This window comes from Protopterus annectens, chromosome 1.part2, assembly GCF_019279795.1.
Source record: "Protopterus annectens isolate FY-2018-M chromosome 1.part2, PAN1.0, whole genome shotgun sequence".
Classification (NCBI taxonomy): Eukaryota; Metazoa; Chordata; order Ceratodontiformes; family Protopteridae; genus Protopterus; species Protopterus annectens.
In genome coordinates this window covers 498,917,989-498,944,824 of record NC_056727.1, presented here as the reverse complement: position 1 = coordinate 498,944,824, position 26,836 = coordinate 498,917,989, and the positions used below count along the sequence as shown (strand labels likewise).

The 26,836-nt window shown below is 44.6% G+C and overlaps 1 protein-coding gene across 2 annotated transcripts in view; it reads left to right on the top strand.

Moving 5' to 3' along the window:
- The window catches only part of LOC122789777 (consortin-like), a 1,146,861-nt gene that overhangs the window by 866,496 nt on the left and 253,529 nt on the right, over positions 1–26,836 (top strand). For both annotated transcript variants that reach the window (XM_044057227.1, XM_044057220.1), the window contains 2 exons: positions 14,816–14,837; positions 21,794–21,908. In XM_044057227.1, coding sequence (XP_043913162.1) covers positions 14,816–14,837; positions 21,794–21,908 — 137 coding nt within the window. The remainder of the gene's footprint in view (positions 1–14,815; positions 14,838–21,793; positions 21,909–26,836) is intronic.

Here is a 26,836-nt window from a genome sequence, read left to right as displayed (position 1 = left end):
GCCTTTCAGTATACAGTAATTTTGCCATTGGTGTATCACACCCAGCAACAAAATGTGCAACTATTTCCAATTCTGTTTTACAAAACCTGCATTTGTCTGTTTCTCCCACATGCTCAACAGACTTTGTAAACCAACATGTACGTATTCCACTGTCCTGGGCCGTCAATATTTACCTTTCATCTTTTGGTTGAAATTCACCTCTCCTTAACTATTCCTGCATTCGTTCCTGATTGACATGAGTTTGTTCCAAGAATTTCTTGTACTTGCAGCTATAGTTATGCATTTTCCACAGTTCTTGCCTTCCCATTTGATCCTTCACCTTATTTTCTTTCTTTTGTTTTTTGTCAGAGTCAGTTGCTGCCTGATTTTTTTATCTTCTTCTGGTTTGGTTTCCATTCCTGCTGGACACCATTATGCTTCTGCTAAACTAAGCAGGGAAGTCATGTTAGACTTATTCTCCTCATGTTTTAAAACCTTCACTACGTTTGGATCTTGTAAAGTCAGCAGATATGTATTCAGTCTTACGATTGCAGATCTATACATGTAATCAATTTCAAGGAGGCCCATACTGCCTTCAGAATGGGGAATATATAATTTTGGTATACACTGATTTCTATACATCATTTGATAAGCTTTCTTTATGGAAGCATTTTTTACAAGAAACATCTTTATTAAATTATCACTTATGACACATGCAATCATACATTTATATAAATGAAAACAAACCATATTGGCATAATCTTAGTTGCAGGCATTATACATCATAAACCATATCGACATAATTTTAGTTGCAAGCATTATACATCACTTATAATGTACCCAATCATTGTCAGTCAGACATTATATAGCTCATTCAAATCCTCCCCACTTTTAAACCTCATTCCTCCCCTGTATGTATTGTTCCCACAGTTCCCATTTTTTTCTATGTAATTTGCTCTTATCTTTTTGTAAAGATCCCAACTCCAGTTGTTTTATCTCTGTTACTATATTCACTACTTCTAGTACTGTTGGTTTACACTTTGATTTCCATTTTCTAGTAATTGCTTTTTTGGCAGCCACCATAGTTAGACTCAGCAAGGCCTCACTGTGTCTAGGCAGTTCTGATTCTGTATCATAGCTCAGAAAAATAATTTCCCTGGATACACTAATTTGCTCACCTAGTATCTCTGATAGAGTAGTCTGCAGGAAATCATTAAAGTCTGCCAACTCATTACACTCCCAGAAAATATGTTCCCAATTACCTCTTTCTTCCCCATCACACCTTCAACATTTGCTGTCTACCTGAGAAAAATTCTCTGGAGTCTACTTGAGGCATAAAATACCTATATAAACATTTCCAAGGAAAAATCCTAAATATTCTAGATTTTGTTGCATATTTGAGAGCCATAAATATATCCCCTCATTGTTTCTTTGTGAATTGCATATCCAGTCTTTCTCTTCTATTCTTATAGTTATCATACAATATTTTATACGCTGTACTAATTATTCCTTTGTTAACAGCAGCTTCTGTTTTAGATTATACTAAAAACTCTACCAGTGCTGGTCTTTCATTTAGGACCCCCCCCCCCCCTATTTCTTTCTCTTTGCTTATACTCTGATATCAAGCCTAGATAGGGAAGGCACTCTCTAACCTGTAGTACAAGTAAATTCTTGGCGTCTTCCCATTCTATTACCTTTCCCTCTTTGGTTATTTGTTTCCAATACCTTGGTTCCTTTGGCAGTTTTCTCCAATAAATTCCAGCCCCCTTCTTGTCTGTATCCCTAATTGCAGTCATGCCTAACGGCAGAATCTCCTTTCTCCATTCCCATGTTGCCTTGGTTCTTAGAATGTTTTCTGCTACTTTATGAATATAATATTCTGTATGGTTATTGTTATTCTTCTTAAAGATCTGCATCCAAAGTCTCTCCTTGTTTCTTGAGCCCCCCCCCAATTTCATCATCATCCCTTTCCACTTTGAATTGTAGTATCTGAAGTTGTTTTCTTCATTTGGTCTTCAACCTGTGGGTTCCTGGATCCGACATGGATCCGACGTCCACATACCCAGCATCTTGATCCAAGTTCCAAGCTCCTCCCCTACCCATAATGCCCCTGTCTCCTTTCTCCCTTCAGATCTTGTTTGCCATACTTCCTGCTTGCATCGCGATCCACTGCTCCGAGCTGTTGGTTAGGTAAGAGTTGTATTTTTTCCTCTTTTTGGTTAATTTTCTCTGCTAAAAGTTTACATTTTTCTATTTCCTACCCTCCCCTACCATGCTTTACCATTATATAAAAAAAAAAAAAAGCTCCCTTTTTCCTCTTTCTTTGAGTGTGTGTGTGTGTGTGCGCTCCTGTGTATGTGGGTTGTCCTTTTTGGCTATATCTGAAGCCCCAAAATCTGGATTTCGAAAGTGCATGGAGTGTGGCCATAAGCTCTCTCCAGCCAATGGCCACACTCTGTGCATAGTGTGCTTGGAGGCAGCCCACCTAGAGACCTCCTGTTTCATCTGTGCCGGTTTAATCCCCGGGCAGTGATAGACAGGAGGAGTAAGTTAATCTTAAAAGGGCTTCTTCCCTCTCCTTCCACTGAGGCACAGGCTCTTCTGCCTCAGGCTCTTCTGCTTTCTCTGCCTCAGTCTCTGGGACTCAACCTCCCACCAAGAGGCTTGGGACAGAGATAAGCCTTCAAAGCACAGGGATAGGCCCAAGAAACGATCCCCTGGATTGCTCGGGTCTGGCAGGCCCACCTGCAAAAGTTAGGTTGGCCCCGAGGTCGGAGTCCCCCCGGATCTATTCCTCTCAGTTTTCCCCAGAGCCGGCGGAGCTTCGGACCTGGTCGCCAGACCAGACTTCACCTCACCACCACTCCACGCCGGTGTCGGTGGCCTCCTCATCTCATTCCAACTGCAGTCTTTCCGAAGCGGAGATGGACAGGATGATGCAGAAGTTTATCCACACACAGATCCAGTTGAGAGTCTTGCGTGCCCCCTCTCCCTCCAGAGCCGGGGGCTTGCAATCTGTGTTCATCACTATATCTCCTTCTCTGATCCGGCCCCCGGTTTTGGATCCCTTGGATCCAAGGACATTCAGCGTCGAGGGGTCGGCTCCGATGGTACCTTGTACCTTGACACCGGCTATGGGCTTGAGTACATCACCAGATCCAAGGGGATGGTGCAGCTTCGAGCCTTTCGAGCAGAGCCTTCCTCTAGGCATCTCAGCCCCTATAGGCTTGGCTCTGACTCCCCCATCGGGTCAAAGAGATATGACTGCAACCATCACCCCTTCTCAGGAGGTCCATTCCCCTTCAGCTTTCAGCATGGTGGAGAGGGTCCTATTGATTCCATTGAGACCCTTGACTATCTCGTCTTTCTAGTCCATCTTGGCTCCCTCTGTTTCTGCTGCGGGTCCGACCATCCTGCCATCTCAGTGACAGCCTGCCGCCTCTATGACCCAGAGCGCCCCCTCATGGATGCAGCAAGCCGTTGGCGAGTCCTCCCCAGAATTCCCCACTGAGGAGGCTCCTCGCAAACGCACATGCAAAAGGAGACATTTGGACTCCCCACCAGAGTCACTCGCTGAAGACACCGATTTGGAGGAAGGGGAAGGTTCCTCCCAATCACCCCCGAGGATGTGTGCTTCCGAAACATCATGGAAATCTTACACCAGCGTGGGGGGTGATCTGTCGAGAAACCTAATCCAGATGAATCCGTGTTCCTGGAGGCTTTTGGTGCTGGACCCTCTACTTCCTGAGTGTCCCCTCTCATAGATCACTTGGTGGATCTCATTACATCTCGAACATGGAAGGAACTGGACATGGTGGAGCCCATTCCCAAATGCCCTGACAAAGTCTTGAGCCCCCTTTGGAGAGGACCCATTGGCATAAAGGATCCCTGGTTGATGCCATGGTGGTGGCAGCTACCACTAAGAAGGAGCTCGCTCAGGAGAGCTCTATGGTCCATCCTCCAGATCGAGAGTCCAGGATGATGGATTGTTTTTGGAAGCAGGTGTATGCTTCAGCAACCTTTTCTGTCGGGGTGGTGAACTACTTGGCACATGTAATTAGTCTGCAGCAAGACCTGGTCAAGGAGGTCACTGAGTCTACTCTGTTGTCCATGTCGGCAGAGGACAAGAAAGTGGTTTCCTCCCTAATGGCCACCCTGACATCTGTTGCTAACACCTCTATGCATCTCCTCTCCCATGCCACAGAAGGCACTGCTAGCACTACTGGTACTGGTGTTGCCGTTAGGCGTCATGCCTAGCTCCGGTTATGTGCCTTTTTGGAACCCTTTAAGGCATCCTTTATGAATGCCCCATACGACGGTTCCTTCCTTTTTGGGAAAATGGTACATGACACCCTAGTTCAGAGTGAGAAGTACGGGAAGACTCTGTTTGCCATCGGGATCCACTTCTCTGACCCTCAATGATCCTTCTCTAGGAATCAGCGAAGGACCAAGAAGATGTGGTTCCAGAAATCTCAGAGTTTCTCCTAGGACACTCAGGACTCACCTTCCCTGAGGGACAGAGGGGGATTTGACAGACATTGCCCTAGAGACAGAGGGGGTCTGAGAAATCAAGGGTCTCGAGAACCTTTCTCTGACAGACCCGTGCAGCAGCCCTGAAGGGTTGACTGACTGCTTGTCTCTGGAGGCAATCAAGAGTTGCCTTTCGCTCCACCTAACAGTTTGGGAGTCCATCAAGGAAGATCGTTGGGTGTTGCAAATTATATCCAGAGGTTATTCAGTCCCCTTTCTAAACTTACCTCTACCACCCAGGTACCTCCCAGACATTCCACCTGCTCACAGAGAGGATGCAGCACAGGAAATTACAGAGCTGCTAGAAAAATGGGTCATCCAACACGTCCCCCTAGACCAGTCCAGATTAGGCATTTATTCCAGGTTTTTTTAGTACCAAAGAAGACGGGGGGGGGGCCTAAGACCATTTCTGGATCTATCCACTTGAACCTGTCAGTGGCCAAGACCAAATTCTGAGTGGTCACCCTTCAGTCTATCTTGCCCTTCCTGCAGGAGAATGATTGGATGTGCTCGATCGACCTCCATGATGCGTACTACCATATCAAAATGAACAGGCATTCTCAGAGGTTCCTCCGCTTCGTCTGGAAACCAATCATTACCAGTTTTGAGCACTCCCCTTTGGTCTCACCACAGCCCCCAGAGTGTTCACCGAAGTGATTGCAGTAGTAGCAGCTCACCTGAGACTCCAGGGTATACAGGTTTTTCCATACCTAGAGGATTGGCTACTCGCTGCCCCTTTCAGGCATCAGCTCTGTCTAGCGAGGGATTACTTTCTTCTCGTAGCCCAGTGGTTGGGCATCACCATCAATCTCAGCAAGTCTTCACTGGCCCCGATTCAGATACTAGATTTCATAGGGGTTCGGTTGGACACAATTCAAACCAAGGTCTTTCTTACCTTGGAGAGGATACAGTCACTGAAACTTCATGTCCTGGGCGTCCTTCAAGCCCAACCACCAATCGCAGAAATAATATTTAGGGCGTTGGGGTCCATGGCGGCCACAAACAATCTCTTGCCTCTAGCACGTTTTCACATGCGGGTTCTTCACTGGACTCTTGCAGTCTGATGGTCCATGTTAGACCTTCCATTGTTTCACCCGGTCCGACTCTCTCGGGTGTGCAGGACCTCTCTTCTGTGTTGGTTACACTCTCCGGACCTTCTTCAGGGTCGTCCGTTTCTCCACTCATTTCCCTCGGCTACACTGACCACAGATGCCTCCCTGCTAGGATGGGGGGGAACTGCTCAGGAAGGACAGTCCAAGGCATGTGGTTCCTTTATGAGAACAAATTGCATATCAACATCGTGAAGATGGGGGCAGTGTTTCTAACATTGCAGGCTCTCCATGCCCATCTTCCCCCAGGAATGATTGCTATCCAGACAGACAACATGTCTGTGGTCTGGTACATCAACAGACAAGGGGGAACCAGGTCTTATTCCCTATATCGCGAGACCATGAGAGTATGGGAGAGGGTGATCTCCACCGGCCATTTTCTGGTGGCAATGCACATTCCGGGAAGGTCCAACCTTCTAGTGGACAGGCTCAGCAGGTCTATTCTGATGCCTTACGAGTGGTGTCTAAATCCTTCAGTAGCGAAACAGATGTTCCTCAAGTGGGGTCAGCCTTGCTGCGATCTCTTCTCCTCTCCTTCCAATGCGAAGTGCAACGAGTTTTCCGCTCTGAACCCCCGTCTGGGGGAAGCCCCCAGAGATGCTCTGTTTCATGCTTGGCCTCCTGGTCTTCTTTATGCCTTTCCTCCTCTTCCCATAATTCCGGATTCCTTCAAAAAGCTCGCAGACTGGGGAGTCTAGTAATTCTCATTGCCCCATTCTGGCCTCGTCAAGTCTGGTTTCCCTCTCTGTGGTCTCATCTGGCTGTTGGATCAAGTTCCAGATCTCATTTCTCATCCTTCAAGGATTCCCCATCCAGATCTGGGCAGTCTGAAGCTTATTGCCTGCCTGCTCAAGTTCCCCTGATTGTCAGGACTCCGGTTTATCTTCACTGTCAAAAAGATCCTGGTGGCTGCTCATAAATCTTCTGCCAGAAAGGTATACTCCAGTAAATGGAGACTTTTTCGATCTGGGCCTCACAGCATGCCATAGATCCCTTAGACTGCTCCAGTCTCCTCTGTTTCAGAATTCTTAGCAGGGATCTTCTGACAAGGTGCTAGTTTTTCTACAGTCAAGGTTCAGCTTACTTCGATTTCTAATTTTCATGTGGGGAATAATATGGCTTCCTTGGCATCTTCTAAGCCCTGCAAAGCCTTCCTAAAAGGCACTTTTCTTCTTCGGCCACCGTGGGATCTTACGCTTGTCTTACATGCATTAGTTTCGCCACCCTTTGAACCCACAGCTTCTGTGGATCTGCAATTTTTGTCTTGGAAGACAGCCTTTTTGGTGGCTATTACTTCTGTCAGAAGGGTTTCTGAACTTCAAGCATTGTCAGTCAAACCACTGTATATGATTTTTTCATAAGGATAGGGTATCCTTGTGTACTAATCCCTCCTTTCTTCCTAAGGTAGCTTCGGAATCCAATATTAATTAGGTTATTAATCTCCCAATCTTTTTCCTGAATTTCCAAAACAAGGGAGAATGCAAATTGCACTTGTTGGATGTGCACAGACAGTTGCGTTTCTACTTGGACAGGACTAAAACATTCCGTAAATCTGACCAACTATTCGTATCATATTGTAAACCCTTCTTGGGGAAGTCAGTATCTAAGGTCACCATCAGCCGTTGGATTTCCCAGTGTATTTTGCTGGCATATTCTACTAAGGGATTAACTCCACCAGATCTAGTGAAGGCACATTCCACCAGGTCTATGGCTACTTCAGCTGCCTTCTGGTCCAGAGTTTCATTAGATGATATTTGTTGTGCTACCACCTGGGCTTCATCTCATACCTTTATCTTGCACTACATGTTGGACTTCATATCCAGGAACAGGGCATCCTTTGGCTCCACTGTACTCTGCAATATCCTTCCATGAGGGCCTCCCAGGTGTTTAGTAGCTGGGGACTCTGTCCCACAGTTTGAAGACCAAATGAAGACAACAGCTTCAGATAAAGAAGTTATTTTCTCACAGTAATGTTCCATCTGAGTTGTTGTTCTTCATTTGTCTTCAACTGTCCCTCCCTCCTTCCCCCTGCCTTGTATAGACTGTACGGTGGTCTGACGAGTAGAGGGTATAGTCATCACCAGGATGCCTATTACTCTTTCTTTCTTGTTATGGATACTTTGGCATGGGGCAAGGTTTTTGAGTTGGGGGCAATGCTAGCTTAGGCAGCAAACTCGATCTGAAGGGAGGAAGGAGACAGGGGCATTATGGGTAGAGGAGGAGCTTGGAGCTCAGATCAAGATGCTGGATATGCAGCTGTTGGATCCGTGCCAGATTTGGGAGCCCACAGGTTGAAGACAAATGAAGAACAACAACTCCCCTGGATTGCTATGGTGAGTACATAACTTCTTTTTTCTGCTTGTGCTGTGTAGCTTTGAAATACCCCTTCAAATAGGGTAATCCCAATTCTTTATGAAAGCACTGATGTAAAGACAGATCTGTACTGTGCAGCACTGTAGATGGCCAAAAGTCCTGTAATTTTCAGCCATTGTCTATCTGCTGTATTTTCATGCAGGGTATGCCTCGAGAGAGCAGACTGTAACAGTTTGACATAATGGGAAAGACCAGCTGGTATAATGATTAAGGTCTTTGCCTCCCATGTACAAGGTTCAAGGTTTGATCCTGATCTCCTGCCAATCCTTGTTTGGGGTTTGCATATTCTCCCTGAGTCTCTGTGGGGTTCCTCACACCTCCAAAAACATGCCATAGGTACCTCAGACTACATGAATGCACTCCCACAGTTAAATTACCATCATGGTTAGAAGGTGAGTTTCAGTACCTTATTCTTCTATACAGATAGGCCAGGTTTTTTGATGTTCATCGTGTTTCACTGCTGTAGTCATTACATTTGGGTTATCCTGCCGTCAGTCGGTCCCGCAGTCGGCCAGTGTTCCAAAGTCTTGGTCCGGCGTCAGTTGCTGTCGCTTCTTCCCTGACGTCAGTGTGCCAGGGGTATATGAGATGCAGCCGACGCCATTTCCTTCAGTCTTTCTTGCCGCACGGTGCCCGAAGCAAAAGCAGTTCGCAAGTCCCGGTCGGCCAGCTCTTGAGATTTTGAATTCGAATTTCAGAACCGAAGTCTTCAATAAAGCTAAGTACCCTGTTGGGGAAACTTTTTCTTGCCTCAGACCGATGGCAGTAAAAGTTAATAATTGTATTTCTTGTGGGAAGCAAATACCTCATAAGGATTTTCATTCTTACTGTATTCCATGCCTAGGCCCAGACCACGACGTCACTAGTTGTCGGTTTTCTGCTAGATTTAACAAGCGCACTATTAAACGTCGGTTTGACTTTGCTCGCCATTACTTTGGCCGAAGGTTCAATTATACCATGCTGTCGGAACAGCCGACATCCGGAATACACAAAAAACGCAAAGACAAGGATAAGGACAGGCATCCGAGGTCCAAAACTGACGATGAAGCCTCTTCTAGGCCAGTCGCCGGTACTCAGTGAGGCGCTTTTGCAGCCCCTGACACCCGCTAACTCAGAGCCACAGGCCGCCTCCGACTCCCACGTGGAGATGTCTAGGCCTCTGGAAACTAACCCCTCAGATGGGTCCGGAGCCGCTGAGCAGGCATCGGCTTCTGTGGGTGTTTTCAGACCTTCACAGCTTACCATCAAAACAACAACCAAGTCTAAAACTCCATTAAAGACAAAGAAGCAAGTACAACATTCACCTGGATAGGCCTCCATGCCTAAAAAACAGATGCTCAAAATGGCTGAAGACCTAATTACTCTGATCAGGGGTTCCCATCCCCCTCCTTATAAAAGGCCTAGGCAGGATACAGAATATGATTCCTCTGACCAGGTTTCCATTTCTTCTGATTCCTCTTCAGACCAGGGATACTCTTTACCCCCCTATGAGGTCTCTGATGCTGAAGAATCAATCCCTTCAGCCTCTCCTCCTGAAGATTACTCTTTTGGGGAAACTTTACATACCATAAGGGAGCATTTCCACTGGGAGGGCCAGGATTATTCAGAATCCAAGAAAAGGCACAGAGACTTTCTTTTATTGCCTCAGCACAGGCCCCTTACTATTCCGCCAGTATTAGATATTGTGGATGATGTGTCCTCTGAATCCAGTTTAAATCCTGATTCTTTGCCCCCTGCTCCAGTCAAGCCAGACAGGTACTACAGAGTCCCTGACTCTCAAAAATTTCTTTATAAAAACCCTGTTGCTGACCCAGAAACTATTTCCCCGGGTCCCAAAGGGGTAAAGGCTTCCACAGCTAAAAATCCAGTTCCCTCTGACAGGGATTCTAGAGCATTAGACAGATGGGGGAAGAAAGTTTACACTTCCGCAACTTTAGCAGTAAGGGCTTTAAATTGCCTGTTTCACATGCTTAAATACCAACAATATTTAATGTCTTTGTTAAAACAGAAAATGCTTACAAGCTCAGAACATCCTGACTACAAGGAAATGCAGGATTTATTGCATGCAGCTGAACAAGTGGGAAAACATACTCTGCAATGTGGTTTTGATTCATTAGAGGCTTCTTGTGGAGCAGCAGTTACAGGATCTGTGATTCGAAGGCATGCTTGGTTAAAAGAACAAGGTTTACCTGATCATGTTAAGGCAAAATTATTGGATGCTCCTTTAAAGCAGGATATTTTATTTGGTGTTAAGGCAGAAGCGGTATTAAAGAAAATGGAGGATAAGACAAAATCTATGCAAACAGTGAAGGATTTCTTACAGGTACAGCTGCCTCGATTTAGCAGAAATTGGCCTACAAAAAATTGGTCATTTCCAGTGTCAGACAGACCACAAAGAGGCAGATACAGACGTCCAAGAGGCAGATCTCAGCCCCAAGGCTCTTACAGACCATGACAGTGGGGTGCTTCAACCCCAAAAGGAGGGGAAGACAAGTCACAATCTTATAGGAAACCGTCCCAATGATTTCCCCCTTCAAATGCCAAGCACTTAACTTTTGGCAGCTCCCTTAGGGGGAAAACTAGCACTTTTTTCACAAAATTGGCATATAATCACCCAGGACAAATGGGTTCTGAATATTGTGTCTCAAGGTTACAGGTTCCACTTTCGCACTCTACCAAGGCCAAAAGGAATGCCAGACCTGCCACAAAATCAATGGGCAGAGGCTCAAAAACAAATTATATCCCTCATGGACATGAGAGCTATTCAAAAAGTGCCACAACAGGAACAAGGACAAGGATTTTACTCAAGACTTTTCCTGGTCCCCAGAAAGGACAAAGCCAGCTGGAGAATCTATACTGGACCTTTCTACTCTAAATACTTACCTGGATGTTCCGAAATTCAAAATGTTGACACTACAGCAGCTTCTTCCCATGCTGGGCAAGAAAGCTTGGCTTGTTACCTTGGACCTCAAAGAGGCATACCTGCATGTCCCTATCAGACAAAATTGCAGAAGATACCTCAGATTCATAGCTGGCTCAATGCATTACCAATTCTCTGCACTGCCCTTTGGCTTATCTACTGCGCCCAGGGTCTTCACAAAATGCCTGGCACCAGTAATTGCATTTTGCAGACAAAAAGGAATTCAAATATATCCCTACTTGGACGACTGCCTTATTCAAGCAGAGAGCAAGGACATCCTTCTAAAGCATCTGGCGTTTGTAAAAAGACTGCTAATTTGCCTAGGGTACACAGTAAATGAAAATAAGTCAAAACTAGTGCCCTCACAAGAGATAATATTCCTGGGTGCCAGCTTAAATACAACGGCCCAGATGGCTTATCTCATGCCAGACAAGCAAGGACAACTGACGTAGTACTTTCAATTGATGGCAACAAAAACCCAACTCCCTGCAAGAAAAATTCTGCAGGCCTTGGGGTTCATGGCGTCCTGCATACTTCTAATACCATATCCCAGACTGCATATGAGGAAATTACAATGGTACCTAAAAAGTGTTTGGAATCAACACTGTCACAATTTGGAAACAGTAATACCAGTTATTCCATGCCTACAACAGGAGTTTAGATGGTGGGCATAGGCATGTCACCACAACAAGGGACAGCCTTTCACTCTACCTACAGCCAGGCAGACATTAACAACAGATGCTTCGGATTGCGCCTGGGGAGCAAACATGGCAGGAAAATGTATTCAGGGCAAGTGGGCCGCAGATGAATTGCATCTTCACATCAATCAAAAAGAGATGCTAGCTGTACAAAATGCTCTAACAGCTTTCAAGGACCTTCTGCATCCAGGACAACTATTAATAAAGACAGACAACACCACAGTTATGTGGTACATAAACAAGCAAGGGGGCACTCATTCTTATCCCCTCTGCAAACAAGCCATGAGCTTGTGGGACACAGCTCTAACCTGTCAAGTTCATCTGCAAGCACAGTTCCTGCCAGGAAAGAAAAATACTCTGGCAGACGACTTAAGCAGAAACATCATGGATCGATCCTCATGAGTGGAAATTAAATCCACAAGTATTCCGCATGATAACAAAAGAATGGGAGTGCCCAGACATAGATCTTTTTGCCTCCCCAATGAATTGCCAACTACAGAAATTCTGCACAAGGACTTACCACACACAAGCATGGAAAGTGGATGCTCTCTCGTTCAGCTGGAGTTTATGCCTTCCCACCACTGCTTCTCCTTTCAAAGGTACTCCTAAAAGCCAGACAAGAAAAGCCACAAATGATTCTGATTGCCCCAGACTGGCACCCAATCTTAAAGAACTTAGCTCAAGGCCCACCATGGATTTTACCTCAAATTCCTCATCTTCTGACACAACAAAATAATCAGATCCTGCACAGCCAGCTCAAAACCTTAAACATGGCTGCATGGCAAATAACTTAGTCAAGCAAACAACACCTCTCTCTAAAGCTGTTATGGATGTCATTTTGGAGGCCAGGAGGCCTAGCACCAGGAAAGCCTATTCAGAAAAGTGGAAGAGATTCTGTGCCTGGAACCAGGCTCAAAGCCTTGATCCTCTTGTTCCAAATATTCCTCAGATATCACAATACTTGACTGAGATGCTGGACAAAGGCCTATCCTTTTCATCCATTAAGATCCACGCCTCTGCCATCTCGGCTCATTACAACACAGATCCTCCTATTTTCTCTCATCCATTGCTAAAACAGTACCTCAGAGAGGCTAAAAACATAAGACCGCCCCGAAGAGCACCAACACCAACTAGGGACCTCAACTTTGTCTTGGAAAAACTTACTCTACCTCCTTTTGAGCCAGCCAATTCAGCAGAACTAAAATATGTGTCATGGAAAACTGCTCTGCTTCTGGCAATAACCTCAACACGAAGAGTTTCAGAGTTACAGGCAGTAATGGCAGTGGAGCCTTTCATCATTTTTCACCAAGACAGGGTTTCTTTAAGAACAAACCCTTCATTTATGCCAAAGGTGGTATCCAGTGTGGCTCTTAACCAAACTATTCTCTTGTCAACTTTTTATCCAAATCCCCAGAATAAAGGGGAGAGACTTCTGCATTCATTAGACATACACAGGCAGTTACGTTTCTACTTGGACAAAACAAAAGCTTTCAGGAAAACTGAGCAATTGTTTGTAGCATATGCTGCAGGATCACAGGGAAAGGCTATTTCAAAGCAGACCATTTCAAAGTGGATAGGACACGGTATACATTTCTGCTACACACAGCATGGGAAAACTGTACCTAGCAACATTAGGACACATTCCACCAGGGCAACAGCCACTTCAACTGCCTACCCTAGAGGAGTACCTACCAAAGATATCTTGGAAGCTGCAACTTAGAGTTCAGTGCACACCTTTACCAAACATTATCACTTGCCTCTTTATTCTAAAACCAGAGCTGGCTTTGCCACTGCAGTGCTGCAGGGCCTCATAGCCACCCCAAATCCTCTATAGAACCAGCCACCCAACCTCAGCTTTGGGATTCAACCCAAGTGTAATGACTGCAGCAGTGAAACACAAACATAGTACAGTTTTGTACCTACCATAAATGTAGATGTTCGAGTGTCTTCACTGCTGCAGTCCAGGTTACCCCCCCCCCTCCATCCCCTCTTTCTTAGCTGGGACTTATCTACACTTTTCTACCCTATACTACCTATGTGGTGTATTTGCTGGTAACTGTAGATTTTGGTTTCACTTTTTATGTATGTTTTATTAGCAATATGTATTGCCAACCTATTTGGGGGCACCTGACATCTGGGGCAAGAAAAACTGAAGAAAATGGCGTTGGCTGCATCTTATATACCCCTGACGTCAGGGAAGAAGCGACAGCAACCGATGCCGGACCAAGACTTTGGAACTCTGGCCAACTGCGGGACCACCTGACGGCAGGATAACCCAAGTGTAATGACTGCAGCAGTGAAGACACTCAAACATCTACATTTATGGTAGGTACAAAACTGTACTTTTTCTGTCCTTGACAGAGTCAAATAGTATTTTTGACATTTCCTTGAAAGAGACTGGGCAGTATGAAGTAGAAGAGGTAGAATCAACTGGATGAGCAGGGGCATGTATAGTCTTGGTAGAGAAATTTACCTTAATTATAGTGTTAGCTGCATTACTCTTCATTCACTCAATGTAAAAATGTGTGCCCATACAGAATTTGTCACTACATTTACATGACTGAAATGCTAATTTTGTACCATTAATCTGAAGTGGTTATTTAACTTGCTGTTTTTTAAGTGAGATGTGGCTATACTGGAGAAAAGGTCAGTTTCAGAATTTAGGGAGAATGTGACAAAAGTTGTTTGTTCTGTTTATTACTGTGGCATATTGAGCCAGTGCATATAACTGCCATTATTTTACTTTGTCATTTGAGGGTTGAATGTAAGAAAAAGAGAGTGGGTGGTGTTCTTTATTTTTTACTTCATGTACTGAATTCTCAGAAAGGCCTGTAAAGTTTATCTTTGTTGGACTACGCAGAGCACGAGTTGCTGATTAAGTGAAATGCAGACTTCAGAATGCTTGTGTTTTCTCTTGGCCATCGGAATATAACACCTTAAGTGTTTGGGCAAACAGTAATATCCAGTCTGGTTCTTGGTACTTCAGCATAGTGACTGGCTTTATCATTACTGCTGCCCTTTGGTTGTGTTAACATCTGGTAGAGCTGTGTACTTCATGCAACTCCAGACACTTGATAGTGTTTCACCATGGTTGTTCTGTACTACTAATATTAGAGTACAGAAAGCAGTTCCCTTTATTGCTCAGCAGTTTTTGAGAGGCTTGCTACAAACAAATGTGCTTACCTTGTTTTCTTTTCTTTTTATAGGACAGCTGCTACTGCAAATAAGGTAAGATAGTTTACTTTGTTAAACTGCTTTACTTATTTAAGAGTACAGAAGAAAATCTGCATTTTTGAGGTAATTTTTGATGGCTAACAGTAAAGGTTCTGCTTTAAAGTTGAATCATTAAGTTAGTTAAACCTTTTTCTGTCTTACTACTTCTAAACATGCTAGCTAAAACCCTTTTTGTGAAGATGTATTTCAAGTCTTGACAAATTCGAAGTAGAGGCATTTTTGAGTTTTAAGTGCACAGTTTTTATATGTTGTGAGGTTTATGCATTTCTTACTGTAAGCCAGTATCAGTTTTTGTCTAGAATACTCTCTATTTTGAACTACCCTGCAGAAATTACCAGTAGCTTACATCTGATGGACTGGCATTTACTAAAAGGGATAGTCTTATAATTCAGTGCAGTTGTCTTCAGTAAAATACATACTTAAAGTAACACAAACTAATCCTGGAATGTGTATGTGAATAAAACAAATTGGAGAATGCCCACTGCCCTTAATTTTGTATGGAAATATAAAATTAGTGGCTTGCTTTCAGGGACGCAAATACAAAGAGAACTAACTAATGTGTCTTCAATGTAGTGAGATCACCTCTATTTTCTTGCCTGTGTGCCGTACATGCTGTAAAATTGTGTATGTGTTGATAGTAGGCTTTTTTCAAGTCCTTTAAAATGGTGAGAGCTGGTGTACTGCATATTCTGTTGAGGAGATGAACATGAATTTTGTTTGCATTGCTTTAGTATGGCGCATGTCAGGGTTTACTTTGGGGGTTGTCAATCTTTGTAAATACTAGTCTGTTGTGCATGCTTTTAGAGAAGCAAGTGCTTAGTTCCTTTGTGTGTAGTCAAGGTAGTAAGGGCCAGCAGCTTTCAAGCTGTCATCGTGAGGACATGTGGAGCAGACTAGCATAAACGTTTATTCATTGTGTAGTGGTCTGTTACCCATAGGCAGTATGTCAAGAGTTTTGATGTTCTGTATGTGCAGTCAGGTTGGAGAGCATGGCACTGTAGAACATCCAGTGCTGTCCTCTTATGTATGTCCTTGAAGTACTGAGAATGTGTCTTCTGTATGCCACCGACTTGGTGTCATTTCTTGTACTTGACTTAGGGTTGTAAGTGCTATCTGTTATGCATATCCTCCAGGTGACAGAATGGTAGTATTACTTCCTCAAAGATCAAGAGCCCAGAATTCAGTTCTGACCTCTGATTATTTTCTGTATAGAGTTTACACATTCACCCTTTGTCTGACAGTATTTCTTTCAAGTACTCCAGCTGTCATTCACCTCCCATAGATGTGCAGATGACTGCCTTTCTGATAACTTTACATTCGAAAGTGGTGGTAATAATTTTGTATGTTTTCGGTGTGGTAAATTGTAGTCTGTTCTGCACACCTTTAGGATGAGTGAGTTTCTTGGGCAGAACTATTAAGACTGCATATTTTAGCATGATGATCATCGTGTTACCCTGCTGCAGTCATCACACTTGGGTTATCCTGTCGTCAGGCGGTCCCGCAGTCGGCCCGAATTCCAAAGTCTTGGTCCGGCGTCGGTTGCTGTTGCTTCTTCCCTGACGTCAGTGCGCCAGGGGTATATAAGAGGCATCCAACGCCATTTTCTTCAGTCTTTCTTGCCGCGCGGTGCCCGAAGCAGAAGCAGTTCGCAAGTGCCGGTCGGCCGACACCTGAGATCTTCGAATCGAATTTCAGTCCGAAGTCTTTAAAGCTAAGTACCCCGTTGGGGAACCTTTTCTTGCCTCAGTCCGATGTCATAAAAGTTAACAATTGCATTTCTTGCGGGAAGCAAATACCTCATAAGGACTTTCATTCTTATTGTATACCTTGCCTAGGCCCAGACCACGACGTCACTGGTTGTCGGTTTTGTGCTAGGTTCAATAAGCGAACTATAAAGCGACGCTTTGATTTCGCACAAGACTACTTCGGTAGGAAATTTAATTACACTATGCCATCGGAGCAACCGACTACCGGCGTGCATAAAAAACGCAAAGATAAAGACAGGCAGCCTAGATCCAAGCCAGACTCCGAGGCCTCGGCTGGGCTGGTCGCCAGTTCTCTGGTTTTCAGTGAGGCACCTACGCAGCCCCTGGCGACCGCAGAATTGCAACCCCAGACCTCTTCGGATTCTCAAGCAGAGAGTTCTGGGCCGAAGAAGCCATTTTCTTTAGGCCCTACCGACAACATTGCAGAAGGAGAAGCCGGTGCTGTGGAAACACCTTCGGTTACAGAAGGTGTCTTCAGACTGACTACTCTCACCATAAAATCTTATGCTAAGCTTAAGACTCCTCTAAAACCAAAAAAGACTGCACACCAGTCTCCAGTTCAAGGCCCCATGCCTAAGAAATAGATGCTTAAAATGGCTGAAGATTTGATTTCTTTAATCAGGGGTTCCCAACCCCCCCCAGACAACCATGAGGGAACATTTCCACTGGGAAGGTCAGGACTACTCCGATTCAAAGAAAAGGCTCCAAGAGTTTTTTTTGCTCCCCCAGCACAGACCACTTACTATCCCTCCAGTTTTAGACATTGTGGATGATGTTTACTTAGAATCTAGTCTAAATCCAGATTCTCTGCCTCCTGCTCCAGCCAAACCAGACAGATATTATAGAGTGCCTGACTCACACAAATTCCTTTACAAAAGCCCTGTTGCTGACCCAGAGACAATTTCCTAGGGTCCCAAAGGGGCTAAGACTTCTATGGCTAAAAATCCTGTACCCTCTGAAAGGGACTCCAGAGCCCTAGATAGGTGGGGAAGAAGGTTTACACCTCAGCTACTCTAGCTATGAGAGCACTAAATTGTCAATTTCACATGCTGAAATACCAGCAATTCCTAATGTCTCAAATAAAACAAAAAATGAGCATGCACCCACAACAGTCTGAATTCAAGGAAATGCGGGATCTGTTGCATGCAGCTGAACAGGTGGGCAAACATACTTTACAATGTGGATTTGATTCCTTGGAAGCTTCCTGTAGAGCAGCTGTTACTGGGTCTGTTATACATAGGCATGCTTGGTTAAAGGAACAAACTCTGCCTGATCATGTTAAAGCAAAGTTACTAGATGTACCCTTACAGCAGGATGTCTTATTTGGAGTTAACGCAGAAGAGGTTTTAAAGAAAATGGAGGATAAGGCAAAATCTATGCAGACAGTCAAAGATTTCTTACAGGTACAACCCCCACGCTTCAGCAGAAATTGGCCAACAAAAAATTGGTCCTTTCCAGCTTCTGACAGACCACAGAGGGGTAAATACAGACGCCCAAGGGGCAGAGGTCAAGCACAAATCCCTTACAAACCTCGCCAATGAGGCTCTGCAACAAAGAAGGGAGGAGAAGACAGGTCCAAAACTACTAAGCAAAGCTCTCTTGGCAGCTCCCTTGGGAGGAAAATTAGCACTTTTTGCAGACAACTGGCGCATCATCACAAAGGACAAATGGGTCCTAGACATTATCTCACAAGGATACAGATTCCATTTCCACACCTTGCCAATGAAAAAAGGAATACCAAACCTGCCACAAAATCAATGGGCAGAGGCACAAAAACAAATTACAGCTCTCATGGACATGAGAGCCATTCAACTGGTACCTACACAGGAGCAAGGCCAAGGATTTTACTCAAGGCTCTTTCTAGTCCCCAGAAAGGACAATGCTTGGAGACCCATTCTGGACCTTTCGATTCTAAACACCTTCTTGCAAGTACCCACATTCAAGATGCTAACACTACAGCAGCTTCTTCCCATGTTGGGCAAGAAAGCTTGGCTAGTAACGTTAGACCTCAAGGAGGCATACCTGCATGTCCCTATCAGACAAAATTGCAGAAGATACCTCCGTTTCATTGCAGGTTCAACCCATTACCAATTCTCTGCACTGCCCTTTGGCTTATCTACTGCGCCCAGGGTCTTCACAAAATGCCTAGCACCAGTAATTGCATACTGCAGACAAAGAGGAATTCAAATATACCCATACCTGGACGACTGCCTCATCCAAGCAGAAAGCAAGGACATTCTCTTACAACATCTGGCTTTTGTAAAACACCTTCTAAGTTGCCTAGGGTACACAGTAAATGAAAAGAAATCAAAACTAGTGCCCTCACAAAATATGACATTCCTGGGTGCCAGCTTGAATACAACTGCCCAGATGGCTTATCTGATGCCAGACAAACAACTACAACTAACTCAATACTTCAAAATAATGGCAACAAAGACCCAACTCCCTGAAAGAAAAATTCTGCAGGCCTTGGGCTTCATGGCATCTTGCATACTACTAATACCATTTGCAAAACTGCATATGACGAAATTACAGTGGTACCTGAAAAGCGTATGGACTCAACACAGCCACAGAGTGGAAACAATGATACCTCTCATTCCCTGCCTTCAACAGGAGTTTCTATGGTGGTCACAGGTATGTCACCTCAACAAGGGTCAGCCTTTCACCTTACCCCTAGCCAGGCAAACTATGACAACAGATGCATCGGACTATGCCTGGGGGGCACACATGGCAGGACAGTGCGTTCAAGGCATATGGACTGCAGATCAAAGAAATCTGTACATCAATCAAAATGAAATGCTAGTTGTACAGAATGCTTTGACAGCCTTCAAGGACCTCTTACATCCAGGACAGCTTATAATAAGGACAGACAACACCACAGTAATGTGGTACATAAACAAGCAAGGGGGTACACACTCCTACCCTCTATGCAGGCAAGCAATGACCTTGTGGAACACAGCACTGGCTTACCAAGTTCAATTACAAGCTCAATTCCTGCCAGGAAAAAAGAACACATTGGTAGACGACCTAAGCAGGAACATCATGGATCCCCATGAGTGGAAACTGGATCCACAAGTATTTGCAATGATAACTCAAAAATGGGGGCGCCCAGACATAGACCTGTTTGACAACCCCCAAAACTATCAGCTATCAAAATTATGCACCAAGACATTTCACCATTAACCTTGGAAAGTGGGCGCACTCTCATTCAGTTGGAAAATGCTGACAGTATATGCCTTTCCTCCATTGCCCCTTCTCACAAAGGTGCTGCTGAAAGTCAGGATGGGGAGACCCCGAATGATACTCATTGCCCCAGATTGGCCACGCCAGCACTGGTACCCACTACTAAGGAACATGGCCCACGGCCCACCATGGATTTTACCACTAATTCCTCATCTGCTCACACAGCAAGACAGTCAGATTCTACACAGCCAGCTCAAAACCTTAAATTTGGCTACATGGCAAATCACTTAAGCAACCAGCCAGCCAGTTCCTCTTTCACAAGCTGTTATGGATGTCATTCTGGAGGCCAGGAGGCCTAGCACCAGGAAAGCCTACTCAGACAAATGGAAAAGATTTTGCACCTGGAACCAAGCTAAAGGCCAAAATACCCTTGAGCCGGACATACCTCAGATTCTACAATATTTAACTGAGATGTTACACAAAGGACTTTCTTTTTCATCTATTAAAAGCCACGCCTCAGCTATTTCAGCTCACTACAACACGGATCCTCCCTTATTTTCACATCCACTTCTAAGGCAGTACCTCAGAGGGGCCAAAAACATTAGGCCTCCCAGGACAGCACCAGCACCAACTTGGGACCTCAACTTTGTTCTGGAAAAACTTACGCTGCCACCTTTTGAGCCAGCTTTCTCAGCTGATTTAAAGTTTATATCATGGAAGACTGCCCTGCTGCTAGCAATTACTTCAGCCAGAAGAGTCTCAGAGCTACAGGCACTAATGGCAGTAGAGCATTTCCTCATTTTTCATCAAGACAGAGTTTCTCTATGAACTAACCCCTCCTTTATGCCAAAGGTGGTATCCAGTGTGGCTCTAAATCAAACCATCCATTTACCCACCTTCTTCCCAAATCCACAGAACAAAGGAGAAAGACTCCTGCACTCCTTGGACATTCACAGGCAACTACGTTACTACTTGGATAAAACTAAGGTTTTCAGAAAATCTGACCAGCTTTTTGTATCCTATGCTACAGCATCACAAGGAAAGGCCATCTCAAAACAGACCATTTCCAAATGGATAGGACATTGCATACGTTTTTGCTACACCCATCATGGAAAACCAATTCCTGCTAGCATAAGGCCCCACTCCACCAGGCAGCAGCTACATCTACAGCCTTCCTCAGGGGGGGTGCCAACCAAGGATATTCTGGAAGCTGCAACTTGGAGTTCAGTACACACCTTCACCAAACACTATCACTTACCACTTTACTCTAAGTCTAGAGCTGGCTTCGCCACTGCAGTTTTGCAGGGCCTTCTAGCCTCCTCTAACCCTGTTTGACTCCACCTCCCATCCTTAGCTTTGGGATTCAACCCAAGTGTGATGACTGCAGCAGGGTAACACGATGAACATAGTACAGTTTTGTACCTACCATAAATGCAGATGTTCGAGTGTATACCCTGCTGCAGTCCAGGTTACCCTCCCTCCATCCCCTCTGACCTAACTGAAACCTTTCAATACCTTAAAATCTGATACAACCTTTGTGGTGTATTTGCTTATAGCTGGAGGGATGTTTTGTTTGTACTAAACTTTTATTACTGGTACTATCTACTGATCACCTTTTGGGGGGGCACCTGACATCTGGGTAAGAAAAACTAAAGAAAATGGCGTCTGATGCCTTTTATATACCCCTGGCACACTGACGTCAGGGAAGAAGCGACAGCAACCGACGCCGGACCAAGACTTTGGAATTCGGGCCGACTGCAGGACCGCCTGACGACAGGATAACCCAAGTGTGATGACTGCAGCAGGGTATACACTCGAACATCTACATTTATGGTAGGTACAAAACTGTACTTTATGCATGCCCACAGGGTGCTGAGTAACAGTCTCATATTCTTTACTATTTTAAATTTATCTTGGTCACTATGTCCTTTTTGATGCGTACTTTTGTTAATTTTTTCACTCCAAGAACTATTGTTTGACCAGTGCTTCTCCTGTTCACAGTTTGAATCTGCAGAGACTTCCTTGAGAAGCAGAGGTGAGTCACTTCTGAACACAGCAGGGGATCACACGGAAAGTTCCACAGGTGCTCTATCTGCTGCTACTGTTTACATCTCAGGTAGGCCTGCTGCAATTTCAGTAAGAAAGTCATTTCAGAAAACATTTTTTTCAGTGTAACATTTTCATGGAAGTAACAATTTGTTAAAAATGTCTTTTTTTCCTCTGCATGTTTCCCCTTCTTATTATACATAGGTTTATGTATTGCTTATTTAATGACAAATGCACCTGTGACAGAGGTGAAAATAGGTTCTAGTCCTTTTTTCTATTGACACTAATACCTTAAAACTGTGGCATCCAAGTCCATTACTAGGGTTGATTTGTCTGTTTGGAATTATTTAATTTCAGTGTAATATTAAGGAAAGACCTACTTCTTCTGCCTAATCTTTTCCCTTCCCGCACAGACTTGTAAATAAACCAAGCATGTTTCATAGGAGACTTTTACACAGATGTTTTGAGCAGCATTACCTTTTGACTGTGCACTCACAAGTAACTTTAGGTGCCAGTCATGTGCACATGTATTTACTCTTTGATATTGAGGTTGTTTGTCAAGTCCCAGGCCTGCACAGTGCTGACTGTTTTGCTGTATAATGAATCTAAATGTGCAATACGATGAGGATGCTTGTGAATATAGCAAAAGTTCTACAAAATCTGCCATTGTTAAGTTAACATTCATTTAGAAGTTGCCAGCTGACATTTTGTCACCTCATTCAGCAGATTTACTTTTATCCATTAACAAAGTCAGTAGTGGTTTGTAAGCACATGAATGTTCTGAAAGCTGCATCTTTGGCAGTCTCCCATTAAGGAGCTCTTTATAGTGATAAGGTATATCAATCTTAATGAATTTCTATTGGGATTGAGTGATGAGTAGTTGGAGTGAAACACCAGAATATTGTCAGGTAGATGATGTAGGATTGTTTAGCATGGAATAAGATATATGTACAGAGATGCTCACATAAGACACAGTCATATTAGCAGTGTGTAGAATGAGAGGGAAGATTATATGATGCTTTTGGGTATTTTGGCAGTAGTAATATGCTGTAGTATTACAGTGTAGAGTGAAAGATGCACCATATGTAGATAAAAATGGTGGGGGGTTGGCATGATGGTTAAGGTGTTTACCTTGCAAACACAAGGTGCAGGGTTTGATTCTCAGATGGGGTAGTAGGCTAGGCTTAAAATGACCCACAAGGGCAGTTAGCCTAGTAATAATCTATGATCCTATCTATGAACCTATGAATATGTAAGTGGGTAAATGGGAGTAGGTAAGTGGTATGAAGTAAACTAGAATGAAAATATGGGTAGGAGTGTCAGATGGAGGGAGGTATAGGAAGCATAGAGGGATGAGGATGGATTTAGTAGAAGCTGTGAGGCAGTAGTTGTTATATGTGAATTGCATAGTATGCAAAATCAGGTGTTATACCAAATGGTTATAGAGATAAAAGTATATTCACAGTGGTACAAATGAAGGGTGTACAATTAGAGATTGCTACAGCTGAATTAGGGAAGGAAACGCTAGCGTGGTTAGAGTAATTTACTATTATAATGTTTGGGGGAAAGGGTGGGTGTGTTTGTTGGATGCATCATTGGAGTGTATTACTTATTCCTAAAGTAAGATAGCACTCTTGTGCAAGAATATTCACCATATAAATAAATTGTTGAGGAGAAAGAGTTGTTTGTACAGTAAGGGTACCCACCCATTATCCCCTGATGAATTTGGGTTTGCATTTGATTTAGGACAGCATTAGTTTTTACTTTTATGAATGTTTTTGTTTGCTGCACTTACTGCTGACTTCAGGCCCTAGTCTTCCCCTGTTGCTCCCCTCTCAGAGTCACCACAGTGAGGATACCCCAGAATATCCATTTGCTGTGTTGATCGTGTCCTTCCAGATGAGGAAAATGTCAAGGTATTTCAGCCTGATTTCCCCTGTGATGAAAAGGGGAGCAGAGGAGCCAAAATCATCATACTGCAGTCAAGCTGAGATTTTTCCTTGCCCTACCCCTCCCTGCCACACAGACACAATGGAGTTAGATTGCACAGCCAGGCTTATAAAGGCCTTGGTGGTTGTTAGCGTAGTATACACCTATGAACATATACAAGTTTGGAAGGAAACTCAAGTAGTACAAATGTCTCTGAGGACTTCCTACATACTGTCTGTGAAAAACTCCCTAGAATATGGTTTGAGCAGGAAAGCAACAGGTCCTCACAAGTGGATGCTGGAGAGGAGTATAGTCTTGGACCTTACATTCAGCTAGGATGTACCAGAAGCTTATCCTCTTGCTTTCCCAAAGGACAAACAACTGAAGAAATTCTGCCCCATAGCCCCACACAGACAAGCTTGTTGAGTGGATGCTTTCTCTCTGAACTGGGTAGATCTGTTCCTGTTTGCCTTTCTTCTAATGCATCTTTTCCCCATAGTGATTCAGAAAATGAGAGAGGGCAAGCCAGAAATTATTTAGTAGAAATTCTGAATTTCTTCCACACTGCATAGTTCATGAAAATCACAGGATGAAATAACTAAACAGAACAGCACACACATTAAAAAAGCATCACTACTTCCACTGTAAATAACCAATTGATACATGTCTATATTGTAAAAAATTAATGAAAACTCTCAGTAGCTGCTTGTGAGAATATGAAAATACCATAAAAGATAAAATTCCTGAGGATTATTCTGTATCTTGCATTAATTAAAGTGCACTTACCAGCTGTGTCTGCTTGTTTGCTAGTAGATACATCACTATCCCCAAGATCCTCAGTAAAAAAAGTTTCTAAGGGGCATCATCATCCATGTTAGACCACACAGAAGGAGTGTGGTTCCAGCATGAAACCTAAATTTCACCTTAGAATAATTAGCCTAAACCCCCTGTTGAACCAGCAGCTAGTACACAGCTCAAATTTCTGATCTGGAAAATTGTGCTATTCATAGTCATTACATCTGCAATGGTAATGTCTATGCTCCAAGTCTTGGTGTGTAAAGAGCCCCGTTTGCACGTCCATAAAAACAGAGTACCCAACCCTGTGAACTAAGCCGTTTTTTATGGCAAAGGCAGTAGTAGAACTTCTATGAACCCTGCTTATATAACTCCCTGATGTAATGCGATCCTATCTCGCCTACATTCATAACTGATGGGCTCGGCGCCGAGAATCGTCTCCGACTCAGCCGATACACTAGCACAAAGTCTCTTATTGGCTGGGCCAACCCCCTTATCTCAGGATGCACCACGCCCAAACCCCCAGATCTCGTTTGCCGCTCCTAGAGTAACAACGTGGTCTCGACTTGGCTGTGGCTAAGTACCCTTCCTTTTTGGCCTTTTTGGTCGCTTTTTTGACAGTTAGCTTAGAATTTATACTCAAACAGCTATTTTAATAGCTATTCTGGTTGTTAAGTCATTTGTGGTTGATTGTTGTTGTACCTTTGAATTGTCATGGTAATCCCTTCTGTTTGGCGGGCTAGGCCTGTTTGAGTTAGAGGGCCTTTGCCCTATCTCTTAGAGCTCTTCCCCCCACCCTTCCTTCCTTGTGTGTTTTGAGTGTGTCGACAGTAGGTATGTCTGGCAAAGAAAAGGAGCATAAGCCATCAGGCTTTAAAAAATGTTCGAAATGTAGTTATAAGATGTCGTTGACAGATGGCCACACCATCTGTGTTTATTGTTTAGGGGCTAAACACTTACAAGAGTCTTGCATTGTTTGCCATGCTTTCTCCTCTCGTGTCCTTCACGAGAGGAAAAATAAGCTCATCCTGAAGGGTCTTATCAAACCTGCCTTCGGGGAAGCTTTGGCTTCTTCTCCCTCGTCGAAATCGAGGCTAAAGAAGTCTTCGGCTCCGACAATTCCATTGGAGCCACCTGCTAAAAGGTCTAAATCTGTGTCCCCTTCCTCAGCTCCACTGGCCTCGGAGCTGAAGGATAGAGGATCTAAAGCTGGATCTCCCTCCTCGGCTCCACTGTTTTTGGAGTGTCGGGACGAGAGATCAAAGTACTCTGTCCCCTTCCTCGGCTCCACTGATTTCGGAGCTGCAGGATAGAGGGTCTAAATCGAGGTCTCCTTTATCGGCTCCATTGGTCTCGGAGCCGCTGGAGAGTGTTTCTGCTCTGGGGTCGATTTCGTCGTCTCCTGAACCATCGGCGCTGAAAGGAGTCTCAGTTCTGGTCGAGTCTGCTTCGGCCCCGATACTTTTGGAGCCGGCCTCCTAGCCTGGTTTCGGAGCCGATAGGAAAAGTCTCTCGGCCCCCTTCGTTTCCTCCAGGTCCTCCAGGCTTTCAGACTCGGTTGTAGATAGGGTGGTCCAGAGGCTCCTCCAGTCACCTGTCTTATCCAAATTATTTTCGGCTCCGGCCCAGTCGGCCCTGGAGCCAGCCCCTTCTATACCGTTTCTTCCTCCTCCGACAACCTTGGTGTCATCGGAGTCGGAGTTCGTAGAGTCGGGTGAAGGTCCTTGAGGCGGTCCCGAGACCCACTGCTAGTCTGTCGACACCGTCTTCAGCTCCAACCCTTTCTGTGCCTTCCAGAGGTTTCGGTTCTCGGGTGTCCTCAGCCGGGCCTGAGGGGGACTCGTCGGGGCTTCTGGTTTCGGCCCCGAGTCTCCCTCTTGGCGCCTCGGCTAGGGGAACCCCGACACCAGTCATGGTCTCGGGGACAGGCCCCTCCTCAGATTCTGGTGGACCTGCCTTCGAGGCTATGAGAAGCGCGCTGGCCAAGTCTCTAGTGAGTTCACCTGAATCTGCGACTCCTTCCCTAGACATGGCGGCTAGACCTTCTGGTGCCCACCTGTCTTCTGACAGCACGGCTCCTAGGCCTGAGGATTCCTCCTTGTGTGCTCCCCTTTTTTCCGAGTAGCCTTCAGACTTTGTGCCTGAGAAGCCCCCCAGGAAAAAATTGTGCAAGAGGAAGTACATAGACTCCCCAGATGAGTCTGTCACCTCGGACACCGACCTTGATGATGCGGAGGGGTCCCCCAAGTCGTCCTCTGACGATGTCTCATTCTC